A 14722-nucleotide genomic window follows, 5' to 3' on the forward strand; every position below is an offset into this window, starting at 1 on the left:
GGGGGAGAAAACAGAAAACAAACTACATTTCCCAGTAGGCACTGGGGCTACAAGTGCCTCTTTCCTATCAGACTGTGCCTCAAGGCTTCATGGGAATTGTAGTTTTCTCCCCCATATGAGAGCAAAGCCAATTTTTAGGACAGTCCTGTCTTTTCACAGGCTGCAGACCTGCGGTTGGAAATGACCCAGGAGCCTCTTAAGAAGCCCGAGCCCACCGAGACCCTGGTGTTTGGAAAGACGTTCACCGACCACATGCTGATGGTGGAATGGACTGGGAACAAGGGCTGGGGCCAGCCCTGCATCAAGCCCTTCCAGAACCTGACGCTGCACCCGGCCTGTTCAGGCCTCCACTACTCCCTGCAGGTGGGGTGACACCGGCCCCTCTCCCCTGTCCCTCTCAGTATCGCTTGCCTCCTGTCATCACACCCCCCTGCTCAGTACCTTGCAGAGGTTTAGTCTTTACATATGCCTCCTTGTGCACCCACCATCTATTTCTAGACTTTGTGCTGGGTTCCTGAGGTAGGCCATCTCAGTTCCTTCACTTGAACACCCTCCACACTTTGCTTACATCCCAGTGTGGTCTGTGCTCTGACGGGGGCACCCGCAGCATTGTGGGAGGCCAGACTCCTCTTGTGACTTCTGATGAGGAAATAAATACATGAGGCCCCAGTTGAGGGTGTTGATGGGGAGCACATGGTCAGGACATGGTGCCCGAGAAGGGATAGGGCTTGGCAGATTCAGGGAGATTGTAGGGTTGAAACAAGGTCAAGGAAGCCAAAGGCGTGATCAAGGCCACGTAACGCTCAGCCGAGGGACCCTGTGTCCACGCCAGAGAGGCATGGAGGACTGTGAACAGGGCCCACTCTGGGGATCTTAAGACCCCACTAGGGCCATGTGGATCATGTAGTCTCTAGACTGACAACATTGCTTTTCGGCACTCTGGAAAAGCTGTGACGGCAGGTTTTCCCAATGCAATTTGTCTTTTGATTTCCTGACTGTTGGCGTTAAGAGTGTTGACTGTGGAGCCGAGCAAGCTGTAATTGTTAACAACTTCAATCTCCTCTTCATCTGTCGTGGTGCTGTCAGTTGGCCCAGTGGTGAAAATCATTGTCTTCTTGATGTTGAGCTTCAATCCCTATTAAAGACCATAGTCCTTGACCTTCTGCAGCAAACGCTTCAGATCCTCTTCAGTCTCAGCAAGCAGGGTTCTGTCATCTGCATAATGCAGGTTGTTAAAGAATATACCTCCAATCCTGATGTCACATTCTTCCTCATAAAGCCCTGCTTCCCGAATGCTCAGTTCTGCCTATAGATTAAAAAGGTGTGGAGACAGGATGCGTCCGTCACACATTCCTTTCCTGGTTTTGAACTATGCAGTGTTTCTTTTCTTGCTCTTTTTCTGAGTTATTCCTCCCTCATTAACATAAGCTCACAGCCCCTAAGTTTCCTGTCTGACCTTTCTTTCAAGGTTGTTGTCAATTTTGAGAGATAATTTTTTTTTTCAAAGTCCACGATGCTCAAGACACACATTCTTTAATAGCAAGCTAAACTGTTATTTGGTGAGGGAGCTCTTGTGGCGTAATCTGTAGGGAGTTGCTCTCCTAACCCAAAGGTGACACCTCGCTGATGGTTCGAATCCACCAGCGGCTCTGAGAGAGAAATAGGAACAGTTTCCTCTTGTGCCACTTAAAGGCTCTTAAAACCCGCTGAGGAGTCAGCTGTATGTCTAACTTAACAGAAACGGGCTGATTTGAGATCATTTGATTTGAAAGGCTATAGGGCTGAATGAGTGCTTACATTACCTCTTTGAATTATAGTCTTGTGGCTTCTTTAATAAACCTCATAATTAGGGAGGGGAATTTAAAAAAGGGCTACAGGGGATATTTTTTTTTGTTTAAATATTAAAGATAGTCTCAAGTCTCTGCGATTCATCTGGATTCCATGAGAATTTTAAAATTCTGTTCTGCATGTCCCCCCTTTTGGTAAGATTCCACTCTAGAATCTATGATCAAAATGTTGAGACTTTTTTAGAATTTTTGTCCTGCCTCCTCCTGGACACAGAATTGATCACAGCCGATTCTATGCACAGGAGACACGCCTTGAGATGCATTTAGGCACCAAAGCAAGTGTCAGGGACAATCAGGTTATACTTACTGATCCCCAAGAAGGTTCTTTGGTGGAGAACGCCCTTTGTTTTTTCTCTATTTCACACGCCATGTTGTTTATTCATTTGTTTTTTTTTTCTTTTCTATAATTATATTTTATTAATTTTCATAAACATTTACAGAGATTTTGGGCCTCCACTCACTCATTGTTGCACTATTCTCTCTACCCTCCTCCCAGTTTGTTCTTGTCCAAATGCCACAGTGCTTGTCAAAGCCAGTTCTGATTAATCTTCTTTGTCAGTGTATCGAATACAGAGGATGTATTGGGTTTAGCTTTTATGAGTATGACTTATAGCGACCCTATGAACAACAGATCGGAACCCTGTCCTATCTTATGCCATCCTCATCATTTCTGACATACCTTAGCTCCTTGCTGCCGTCATTGTCAACCGGTTGAAGGTCGTCTTCTGTTTCACCAGCCTCCACCTTTCCAAGCATGATATCCCTTTCCAAGGACTAGCCTCTCCGAGCAATGTGCCCAAAAGAATACATCTGACGGCTAATACTGAGGGTGTTGGTTGAGTGTGGATCCAAGGAAGATGACAGTTGTCGACAGTTTCAGTCTTTTCTCCAGCTGTCATGATGTTGCCCATCAGTCCAGTGGTGAGAACGTTTGTGTTCTTGATGTTGAGATATAATCCATCTAGAACATTGACTTGTGAAGTGTATACCTAGACCAAGAGGCTGTGTAAGTGGAGCAAAGGAACACCACATAGTTTAAGATTAAGAAGAGGGTGTGTTAGGATCAGAGCATCTCTGCAGACACATTCAGTCTGTATGCTGCGCAAATCATTGGAGCGAGAAGCTGGTCTCTGTGAAGAAGAATGTGGCCTCAGGACTGGAGAAGACGCATCAGCAGTCTGTGTTAATGTCTTGTTTTGCTGAAAGTGAGGAGGATTTGAAGTGCTTGCTGCAGAATATCAAGAATATCAGAATATCAGAATATCAAGGACTTTTGGTGTTAATTGCCTTTGAGTCAAGCACGACTCATAGCGACCCTAAGAACAAAAGGCCTGATGCCCCTCAACAACTATTGACATTTATCAAAGTTCACAGTTTCCGGAGGCATGTTGTGTAGGAAGGGGATACCTCTCCTGCTTCCAAGGTCTACAGCCTTCCATATGGATTGAGTTTAGAGGCCTGGCATACAAAATGCATTTCTTTAATCTGTCAGCTCTCACACAATGGCCATGCAATTTAGCTGAGGCCATAGAAGTCTCATCTCTCTGCCAGACACCTCATGCTAATAATGCATGCACAGAATGGCAGAGAAACCACTGTCTTTTTATTTGCTTTTTATTATTGTGGTAAAATACATGTAACACATCATTTATCATTTTTTTAAATTTTATTTTCATTATTTGTGTGTGTACCGTCAAATCAGATTTGACTAGTACAAGAGGAGATTGTTCCTCCTTCTCCAGCAGAGCATCTGGTGGATTTGAACCGCACACCTCTGGGATTGCAGTGCAGCTTCTTGCCACTAGGCCACCAGAGCTCACCCATTTGTCATTTTAAAGTATACAATTTAGTGGTGTTAAATACATTTGCAATTCGGTGTAACTCTCACCACTGTCTAGCTGTCATCGCTGCAAATGAAACTCCAGACCCATTAAGCACTTACTCCTTGTACCCTTTTCAAAGCCCTTGGCAACCACTAATCCATTTTCTGCCCTTATCCACCTGGATTATTTTATTTCATTTGGAGTATATAAAATGCCTGTTAGAAAACACAAATAGCATGCATGGGTGGCTTTGAAGAACAAATTCTTCTCATAGCTCAGCAGGCCAGATGCCCAAATCAGGATCTCCCTGGGTCCATTTCTTCTCTGTCTGTAAGCCATCCTTCTTGTACATGACTCTCAGGGATTATCTGTCGACTGGTCCACCCCTCACCCTGTGTGCCTAGCTGCTATTACTGATTATTTTGATAGAAGAGACTAGACTATATTAATGTTGACCAAAAGCAGAGTATAGAGAACAGAATTTGGGGTTTTTTTTGTTTTTTATTGTATTATTTTTACATGTACCGTCAAATCAGATCTGACTGGTACAGGAGGAGATTGCCCCCTCCTTCTCCAGCAGAGCATCTGGGGGATTTGAACCGCGTATCTCTGGGATTGCAGTGTAGAGAACAGAATTTTACATTTTCATGAAATCCCATGAGTGTTTGCCACCCATGGTAGCAGCAGTCAAGAAATCAAAAGATGTGTTGCACTGAGGAAATCTGCTATCAAAGACCTCTCCAAAGTTCATTCTTGTTTTAAAAAACAAAACAAAACAGCAAGAAGCTGCAACTACAATCCCAGAGGTGCACGGTTCGAATCCACCAGATGCTCTGCCGGGGAAGGAGGGACAATCTCCTCCTGTACCAGTCAGATCTGATTTGACGGTACACGCACACAAAAATAATAAAGTAAAAAAATGCTAAAAACAAAACAAAACAAAATAAAACCCACCACAAACCAAGTGCAACAATGAATGGCTGGAAATCCTAAGTCTCTGTAAACTTTCGTTAAAATTTAAAAAAAAAAAACCTAAACAAACCAAAAACTTGCCCCCTTTGCTTTTAAATATACTTTATTGTAATTTTAACAAAAGTTTACAGAAAGCCACATTTTCATCCAACCACTGTTGCACATTTTCCTCCCTTCTCCCTCCCGCCATTAACTCTCTTTTCTTTTTTCAATTTTCATTCATTGGGGCATAATTTCCTCGCTTGCCCGTCCCCCAGCCCACTTTGCTATGCACTTCTTACTGGGGGTTATTGTCATACATATAACGCCTAATCATACATTCCTTTCCCGCCTCCCCCTTGTTGTGTGCTTTCTAATCAGATCCAACTGGCACAGGAGGAGATTGCCCCTCCTTCTCCAGCAGAGCATCTGGTGGATTCGAACCACGTACCTTTGGGATTGCAGCGCAGCTTCTTGCCACTAGGCCCCCAGCAGTTCCTTCCATGCATTCCCTTTACACAGTTCTTTCCCTCATCTATTCCAATGCAGTGTTCATTATCTATCCACTCTTCCAGTTCTGCTCCCAACGCCCCGTGTCAATCCTGCGGTATCAGTGGTGTTATACAGTGTTTATCTCTCTAAAATCCTAAACAGCAAAGATGTCACTTTCAATGCTAAGGTTCCTTTGTCTCAAGCTGCAGTGTTTTACTTTGCTTCTGAAGCATCTAAGCGACCTCCGTCTGGAGGCTAAGGTGCGCCTGATCCAGGCCATAGTCTTCATAGTTGCTTGCTATGCGTCAGAGAGCTGAACAATGACTAGGGAGGATAGAAGGAGAATTGATGCCTTTGAGCTGTGGTGCTGGAGAAGCGTATTGAGAATACCATGGACTGCTGGGAAAACAGGTTTATCCTGGAGAGGGTGAGAGCAGGCTGCTCCTTGGAGGCAAGGATTCTGAAGTTTCGTCTGACATACTTTGGACATGTTGTAAGGAGGGACAGGTCCTTGGAGAGGGACGTCATGCTTGGGAGGGTAAAGGGACAGCACAGGAGAGGAAGACCCTCGATGAGATGGATTGATTCAGTGACTGGGGTAATGGGAGTAGGTGTGTCAGAGACAGTAAGATTGGCACTAGGTAGAGCAGGGTTTAGGGCTTTTGTACGTAAGTCGCTATGAATCACAAGTGACGTGACGGCACATAGCAACAAAACAAAAGCAAGCATCTAATGGCTAAGGAAGACCGAAAAGGAACCAATGCCTTTGAATTGTGACATTGGAGAAGAAGATTGAATATTCTTTTAACTATCAAACGAACCAACAGAAACATCTTTTTTTTTTAAAAAAAAAAAACCAACACACTTTTATGTGTGTGTGTACCGTTAGATTTTATCTGACTGGTTGTTGTTTTTTTAAAAAATTTTATTATTTTTTGTGTGTGTACCATTAAATCAGATCTGACTGGTACAGGAGGAGATTGTCCCTCCGTCTCCAGCAGATCATCTGGTGGATTCGAACTGCGCACCTCTGGGATTACAGTACAGCCTCTTGCCACTAGGCCACCAGAGCTCGCCTAAACAGATAGATCTTGAAGTGCCATCAGCTTGCCCCTGAAAGGCACAGATGGTGAAACTTCCCACTCTTGCTTTGGACATGTTGTCAGAAGGAATCCATCCTTGGGCAGAATGTGCAAGGACCTGTAGGAGGTTATTGGAAGAGAGGAAGATCTTTACCAAGACTGACCGACACGGTCATGACCCCAGTGGCCTTGACCGTGGCCGAGAACATGAGGATGTTGGAGACCAGGGCAAGGTCCAGTATCTGTTATCCACAGACATGAAGTGAGTGATAGTCGACTCGATGGCTCTTGACAACAACATCGAACTCAGACTTTCCAAAACCCTGGAGGCCAGGCAAAGTTCCTGTAACTGTTTTTTAAAGCACTGCCTTGAGCATTTATACTTTTAATATCTCTCTGTACAGATCACATTGATAGCAACAACTTGAAAGACTGGGCAGGAATTCAGGAGGTGGTGAGTTTCTTTTACGAGGAGGGGAAGAAAGGCAGATAAGCTGGGTAGGAAGACTCACACAGCTTGCTGGCCACCACCGACCTCCAGAGGCCGAGGGCGTCTTCTCTGCTGCTTTGTATATTCTCCAATGCAACAGAATAAAAATCTTCTTTAGAAAGAAAAGCGGTAGGAAAACAAAAATTTCCTGTGAATCGGTCAGTTCGCTTTCTGGCACTGTTGGGTCAAAGGGTAAGTAGCTTTTTAACTTGGAAAAGAGCTTGCTAACGTTAATCGCCGCAGGAGTTGTATCAAGTTCCAATGCCACCGGCTGAACCTGTTTACTGTACCCTAGACAGGTTCTGTTAAATGTGTGAAAACCTTTTCCAGGCTCCTATATAGGAGGCCTGGGGGCTCCGTGGGTTAACACTGAGGCATGGGATGGGAAGGCAGGGGTTTGGACCCCCAAGCTGCCCCACAGGAGAAAGCGGAGGCCGTCTGCGTCTGTAAAGGCTTACGACCTTGGACACCCCGTGGGACAGCTCTGCTTTGTTCTACGAGGTTCCTGTGAGTCGAAATGAAGGCACAGGGTCTGGTTGGTCTTAAATGCATTCAAAAGTAACTCCTCCATCCCGTGAATTGACACCTCTGAGTTAGGGTGCTGGAGAAGAACACTGAATATCCCATGGACTGCCAAAAAAAAAAAAACAAAAACCCAAACAGATATGTCCTGGAAAGTGTGCAGCCAGAGATCTCCTTGGAAGCAAGGATGAAGCAGCTTTGTCTTCCATACTTTGGGCATGTAGCTAGGTGAGGCTATTCCTTGGAAAGGGACATCATGCTTGGAAAGAAAAAGGGTTAGCAAAGGAGAGGAAGATCCTCAAAGAGATGGATTGACCCCGTGACTTCAGCAGTGGGCTCCAGTGTCTCAGATGATCAGGGCGACACAGGAGAGGGCGCAAGCTGGCTGTTCACAGGGTCACTATGAAGTCATACTCGATGGCACTTAACAACAACATCCTATTATGAATGAGGTTGAGCGCCTATTTTCTGGACGCGTTTTCTTAGCTGGTTTCATTTTTTTCCTCTTATTTTTTTTTATTGTATTATTTATACATGTACCGTCAAATCAGATCTGACAGGTACAGGAGGAGATTGCCCCCTCCTTGTCCAGCAGAGCATCTGGTGGATTTGAACCGTGTACCTCTGGGATTGCAGTGCAGTGTCTTGCCACTAGGCCACCAGAGCTCCCTGCTGGTTTAATGAAAAAAAAAAACTGATTTGTTAAAAATGTTCTTTGGGGAGCTCTGGTGGCCTAGTGGCAAGGAGCTGCACTGCAATCCCAGAGGTGCATGGTACGAATCCACCAGATGATCTGCTAAAGAAGGAGGGGCAATCTCCTCCTGTACCAGTCAGATCTGATTCGAGGGTACACTACAAGAAAAAGGAAAAACAAACAAACAAAACAAAACCCCATTCTTTGTAGGCGTACACCCTCTGGTCTGTGTTGCGTGTAGTCATATGTCGTCTGGTGGTGGAGTCCACAGGGAATTGCAGTCTTAACCCAAAGGCAGTGCCTTCTCTGCTGGTTTGAATCCCCCTGCGGCTCCACAGGAGAAAGACAGGCACTGTCCTCTGTGCCGTTTACAGACCCCCGAACACCCACTGGAGGGGCAGCTATGAGTGTTTGAACCATCTCCAGAGCAAAATAGAGGGGGAAAAAATCTGATACTCTGTTCTCTTCCGCAGTTGTTTTATTTTTCTTCTTCTACAGCTCTTATCTGAGAAACGATGGAAAGTTATACAAGTGTTCAGGTCTTTCGTTCCTAGGGTCGCTATGAGTCACCTACCTACCGACTCGACAGCACTTAACAAAAACAATAAGAGAGTTCTGTTGGCCTAGTGGATAGAAAGTTACATTACCAAGCCAAAGGTGAGTGATTTTAATCTGCAGCCCTCAGGCCTTGTTTAAATTGTTTTCTGTCAAACATTCTTCTAAGCGGCATAGCTCTGGTCTGTGCATTGCTGTACAGAGGTCACTCGTGGTTGCTGTGATGCTGAACGCTGCGACACTCATGTATCAAATGGGATAATGGTTACCCGTGGTGGACAGTGTTTGGTGGAGCTCCCTGATTCAAACAAGCTTGGAAGCCGGAGTGGCATCCACTTCCATAATAGCTTGTCTCTGGAAACCCTATGAACCTGGAGAAGGGATGAAAGTTACACAAGTGTTCAGGTCTTTCATTCATAGGGTCGCTATGAGTCTTTGACTCAACGGCACTTAACAACAACAACAGTTCTTATGACTCCATTTCACACACACACACACACACACACACACACACACACACTCCTCATTTAAGACTTTGAGCCTCTTGGAATTCTTACAACTCTAACGTAGATTGTTGCTGTGTACTGTGGAGTCACAGACGACCCTCCAGCGGGTTTTCAGATGCAGGAAATCCTAGGTGAGGAGGTTGTCCAGCTTTCTCCCGCTGAGCAGCTGGTGGATTTGAACCATGAATCTTTGGGTTGGCAGTGCAATTCTTTAACCACTAAGCCATCAGAACTCCCTATGTATATTGTTGTTGTTGTTGTTGATTGCCTTCAAGTCGAGCACGACTCATAGCAGCCCTATAAACTAAAGGCCTGAAGCCCCTCTACAACTATCGACATTTATCAAAGTTCATAGAGTTTCTGGAGGCTTGTTTAGGAAGTGGATGCTAGCGATCCAATTTATTGTTATTTTTTAAAAAAATCTTTTTTTACTGTTATTTTAATGCAAATATACAGGAAGGTTGGGTTTTCATTCATTCACTGTTGCATAGTTTCCTCCCTCCACTACTATTGTTAATTTTGAAATTAAGTATTGTAGGCTTATGATTTGTTTTAATATCTGAAAAATAATCTGGTAAGACCTACACACACACACACACACACACACACACACACACACACACACACACACTGTCTCTCTCTCTCTTTTTTAAATTTTTTTAATTATTATTTTTTGTGCGTGTACCGTCAAATCAGATCTGACTGGTACAGGAGGAAATTGTCCCTCCTTCTCCGGCAGAGCATCTGGTGGATTCGCACCGTGTACTTCTGGGTCTCTCTCTTTCTCCCTCCCTCTCTCTCTCTTTCTTTGTCTCTCCTCCTGCTCCTTTTTCTTCTTTCTTCCTCCCCCTCCCCCCAACTGTTTATGCCTTAATTTCTTTTTTCCCCCTTTCAATTTTTCGTCCGGAGTTTGGGTTTTTATCTTTTCATTTCATGCTTGCGTTCAGCCCCACCTGTGACTGCCCAGCACCACTGTAGGAGCAGGGACCAGTGGTTCTGTCCGCTGTGGTCTCAAGCAGTCAGTGCACATGACAGGGCTGCGGTCAGCAACCTGGTCTTCCCATGGGTGAAGGCTGAGACGGGAATGCAGCCACACTGAGACCAAGAGATGTGTTGGGAGAAATGAGGTTGAATGAGCAGGAGAGTTTTCTAACAAGGACCCCCCAAACCAGAACCCCATGATCCCCCGGGTCCTTTCCAACTTAGAGAGGCTGCAGGACAGGGCACAATTGTCCCTCAGGGTTCCCAAGGCCGTGCTGTTTTATTGGAAGCCTCATTGTTCGCCCATGAAGAAGCTGGTGAGTTTGAACTGTTGACCTTGAGGTTGGCAGCCAAGCAGATGCCAAACCTGCCCTGGGCCATCATGAGGGAGAGGAGGCCATGGCGACACTTCCTCCTGGCGCCAAAGCTGCCCTTCTGGTGTTGGGTGGGTGACCTGTCTGAGCGGCTGGTGCAGATCACGGATCACACTGTAAGCCCATCTGCTGTTTGGCTGAAATTTGACGTACAGAGGGGTGATTTCATTCCAGGCTTGAAGGAGAAACAGGGCCACAGCCTGGGATGTGTGTGTGTGTTTCATGTCATCGTAGTGAAAAGATAGTATTACAAAACCTAGGCCCTAGGGAGCTCTGGTGGCCTAGTGGCAAGAAGCTGCATTGCAATCCTGAAGGCACGTGGTTCAAATCCACCAGGTGCTCCGCTGGAGAAGGAGGGACAATCTCCTCCCGTGCCAGTCGGATCCGACTCAACGGTACACACACATGAAAAAGCAAACCAACATAGGCTTTTTGACAGTTTCGATATAATTCAGTGACATTGAATGATGTTAAAACAGTACCAGTCCCGGTGGGCAGGTTCCTGTGGCGCGCGCTTGAAGCTGAGCGGTCGCCGTGGAGCTGGTGGCCGAGTACATCGGGGGCGGGATGGGCAGCGGCAGCAGCTGCGGGTGTCGTGTGAGGCACCGGAGGGTGCTGACCCTTTGCAGGGCTTGTCGGGGGTGGCTCAGATGAGAGAGGGAGTGGCCGAGCTCCTCCACCCTCTGGTTCCGCGGGACGTGCAGGACCTGGCGGCTGCGGGTGACGAAAATGGGCCAGAATTAGATAGTAGTGATGATGGTACAACCTTGTGAGTATACTAAAACCACTTTCAGAGGGTGATGACGAAGATGATGTAGAAGATGAACATAACATTGATAACAGAACTAACTCTGCTGGACCACCTGCAAAACGACCAAAATCACTGTCTTAGCCATATCTTTTATGAAACTTTAACTCAAAGACTGCTGCTGTCCAAATTACCATCCAGACACTTCAGGAATACCTGTGCTTTAACTTGGAAAAGCATTTGATTTTGTTCTCCATGACACAATTCTTTCAAAGAAAAGACTTTCTTCTCTTTACAGCAAAAAGAAATACAGTGTTTAAAAAGGAATCTGTTTCTTGAAAAAGAAATTTCAAATAATAGAAATAAAATAGAACCGTTGAATTAAAAAAAACAAAAAACAAACAAACAAACAAAAAAAACAGTACCAGTCACCATGCATGTTCCTGGATATTATGACCAGGGACAGAGGTTCATCTGAGTCAGGGGCTCGCGGCCTCTGGCTCCCTGTCTTTCTGTCCTTCTCCTGCTGGCCACTGCCCTTGGCTTTGAGCGTCCCCCCTCCCCGGCTTTCCTCTGCATCTCTCCATCTCTGGGTGTGATGGGGTGCCCCTGGGCCCCTCTGGCTGTCATCAGCTCTCTCCATCTCAGTCTGTGTCCTGTGACCTTCCGTGGTGGCCATCTGTCTCTGAGCCCCCGTCCTTGTCCCCCACAGCTCTTTGAGGGCCTGAAGGCCTACCGGGGCCCGGACCAGCGGGTTCGGCTCTTCCGACCGTGGCTCAACATGGACCGCATGCTGCGTTCGGCCCAGCGCCTCTGCCTGCCGGTGAGGGTCCTGTCGTCTGGGATGAGGGGGTCCTGCCTGGGAGTGGGGGCCCCGGCGTGGCCGGCCCGCAGGAGACGCCCCCTGACTGGTGCCCACGTCCACCCAGAGTTTCGACAAGCTCGAGTTGCTGGAGTGCATCCGCCGGCTGGTAGAAGTGGACAAGGACTGGGTGCCCACGTCCCCTGGCACCAGCCTCTATGTTCGGCCTGTGCTCATCGGAAACGAGGTGAGGGAACCTGGGGGGCTGGAGGACTGGGAGGGGAGGTATGGGGGCAGGATTCCTGGGCCCAGGCATGCTGCGGGACTGGGCTGCGGGCTGGAGGGAGGAGGGGCTGGCACTCAGGTCTGGAGGAGGACAGGGGTCCGAGGGCATATGGGATGTGGGGCAGTGCAGGGTGCCTGTCTGGGGGAGATCTGGGAGCTTGGATTCCTGGGTCCCTGATGCCTGCTCTCCTCTGCTCTTCCTTCGTCCTCCACAGCCCTCGCTGGGCGTGGGCCTCTCCACCAAGGCCCTTCTCTACGTCATCCTCTCCCCTGTCGGCTCATACTTCCCTGGAGACACCGTGACCCCCGTCTCCCTCCTGGCAGACCCCACCTTCGTGCGGGCCTGGATAGGTGGGGTTGGCGACTGCAAGCTTGGCGGGTAAGCAGCGAGCGTCCAGCCTCTCGGAGCGTGGGCTGTGGAGACAGCTCTGGTGCCCGGGCTGTGCTGTGTGTCTTTGGCGAGTCCCTTGCCTTCTCTGGTCCTGTTTCATGTGGCCCCAGAGAGCCCTGTGACACAGGGACTCTGCAATTTACGTTTTCTCCTCTGTAATGTCGAGACCTCTCAGCACCCCGGGGCCACTGTGTGTTATTTGAACGCAAACTTGGGGAGGGGAAGGGTACGGATTGCCTTACAGGACAAACAGGATGGGTGGGTCACTGCGGAAGCCAGTCTGCCCCTCGGGGACGTCCAGGGGCTAATTTTTCAGAAGCATGTTACCAGGTCTTTCTTCCGACGTGCTCCTGAGAGGGCCCTACCCTCTAGCTTTGGTGAGCAGTCATTCACCTCAACTACTTGTCCCACCCAGGGACTCTCCGCCCTCAGGAAGTCTCCAGAAATGAAATTCACTCTCTGTTCAACAGTGTCCCCCAGGGAAACCTCCCCTGAACCTTGGCCAGGCTCAGGGCCCTTCTTTGTTGTCTGCCTCCATCTGGAGTCTTTGGGTCTGAGAGGTCGAGGGGAGAAGTTGAGTCTCGCCAAGGGGTCCTCAGAGCGAGGGCAGCATGGGGCCTCTTAGGACCGGAAGTGTGGCCCAACTCAGCCTTGTTCTGGTTCTTTCCACTCACGTCCTGAAGCCTCCTGGGGACACAGGGGAGTTAAGAGATCAGCTCTTCTGGGGCTCCAAGCTGGCAGGAACCCCACGGTCTCCACTGAGGGGCGGCGGAGGGCTGTGAGCGAGCGGGAGGAGAGGCAGGGTCTGCTGGGATGTGGAGAGACCCCCTTGGGGCGGGACAGGCAAGGACCAGGCTGCCGTCCGACAGGAACTACGGGCCCACGGTGTTCGTGCAGCAGGAGGCGAAGAAGAAGGGCTGTGAGCAGGTGCTCTGGCTGTATGGGCCGGACCACCAGCTCACCGAGGTGGGCACCATGAACATCTTCGTCTACTGGACCCACGAGGATGGGGGTGAGAAAGACCCTGGGTACCCGGCGCGGCCCTGGCCCTCTCTCCAGATTCCAGGGGGTTGTGGGGGACAAGGGTGACCCGCACCACCTTCCCAGCAGAGCTTGGGCTCCCGGGATGCTGGGGACACGGCATCCAGGAAGATCGGGGAGGGGTGGACATGTGAGTGTGAGGTCACATCCGGCTCTTCTTCCACCGGACAAGTGCTGGAGCTGGTGACCCCCCCACTGGACGGCGTCATCCTGCCTGGAGTGGTCAGACAGTGCGTGCTGGAGCTGGCTCAGACCTGGGTGAGGACAGGGGGACAGGACCCGGCCACTGAGGGGTGGGCGCCGGGGTGGGTGTGGGAGGAAAGCTGGCTGGTCTGTGGGTCTCTCTGGATTTCTAGAGGGTCCCCCCTTAGGTCTCTGGGCGGGCCCTCCAGCAGGGGCCACCCCCTGTCTCCACACTATCCCTGTCCCTTGTCCCCCAGGGTGAGTTCCGGGTGGCACAGCGAACAGTCACCATGAAGGAGCTGCTGCGGGCGCTGGAGGAGGGGCGGGTGCGTGAAGTCTTTGGTTCGGGCACCGCCTGCCAGGTGTGCCCAGTGCACCAGATCACATACCAGGGCAAGGTGAGCCGGCCACCCACCCGCCTCGGCCGTGGGAGGGTCAGAGAGGGAGAGGCCAGGCCTCACTCAGAGTCATTCGTTTCATAGCAACTTCACATCCCCACCATGGAGAACGGGCCTGAGCTGATCCTCCGTTTGCAGAAGGAACTGAAGGCGATCCAGGTGAGGGGCACCCAGGGGAAAGAGGCCACTCTGTTCCCTGGGGAAGCTCAGAACTTTGCTGGACCCTCCCAGCAGTCCCCTCCATCAGCTTTGGGACCCTCCCAGCAGTCCCCTCCATCAGCTTTGGAACCCTGAGCGGAGCTGAGCCTGCACTCTGAGAGTCCTTGACCAGGAATGTTCTCCTGTGCGTTTTGAACCCCTGGGCTAACACTTTGGCTTGAAAACTCCTCCTTCCCAGGATCCTTTGTGGTTCCTGGTAACCATGTTTGAGACATCACCATCTTGTGACCTCCTACTGCCCCTGGGTGGCCTGCTGTGAGAGGTCCACTCCCCTTGGGCCTCTATGACCTCTGGGTATCCCAGTGTGAGATGTCCCCTTCCGTGAGCCCTGCTGGCCC

The 14722-nt window shown here is 49.1% G+C and overlaps 1 protein-coding gene and 1 pseudogene across 1 annotated transcript in view; both read left to right on the plus strand.

The window, feature by feature from the left end:
• BCAT2 (branched chain amino-acid transaminase 2, mitochondrial) overlaps window positions 1–14722 on the plus strand; it is a 20699-nt gene that overhangs the window by 5077 nt on the left and 900 nt on the right. Inside the window, exons 3-10 of the mRNA XM_006898687.1 lie at window positions 160–363; window positions 11778–11888; window positions 11995–12114; window positions 12368–12531; window positions 13413–13555; window positions 13757–13842; window positions 14025–14165; window positions 14250–14324. Coding sequence (XP_006898749.1) covers window positions 160–363; window positions 11778–11888; window positions 11995–12114; window positions 12368–12531; window positions 13413–13555; window positions 13757–13842; window positions 14025–14165; window positions 14250–14324 — 1044 coding nt within the window. The remainder of the gene's footprint in view (window positions 1–159; window positions 364–11777; window positions 11889–11994; window positions 12115–12367; window positions 12532–13412; window positions 13556–13756; window positions 13843–14024; window positions 14166–14249; window positions 14325–14722) is intronic.
• Window positions 10326–11209, plus strand: LOC102846069 (annotated as a pseudogene).

This window comes from Elephantulus edwardii, unplaced genomic scaffold (assembly GCF_000299155.1).
Source record: "Elephantulus edwardii isolate Elephantulus edwardi_28Jun2011 unplaced genomic scaffold, EleEdw1.0 scaffold00236, whole genome shotgun sequence".
NCBI classification, from domain to species: domain Eukaryota; kingdom Metazoa; phylum Chordata; class Mammalia; order Macroscelidea; family Macroscelididae; genus Elephantulus; species Elephantulus edwardii.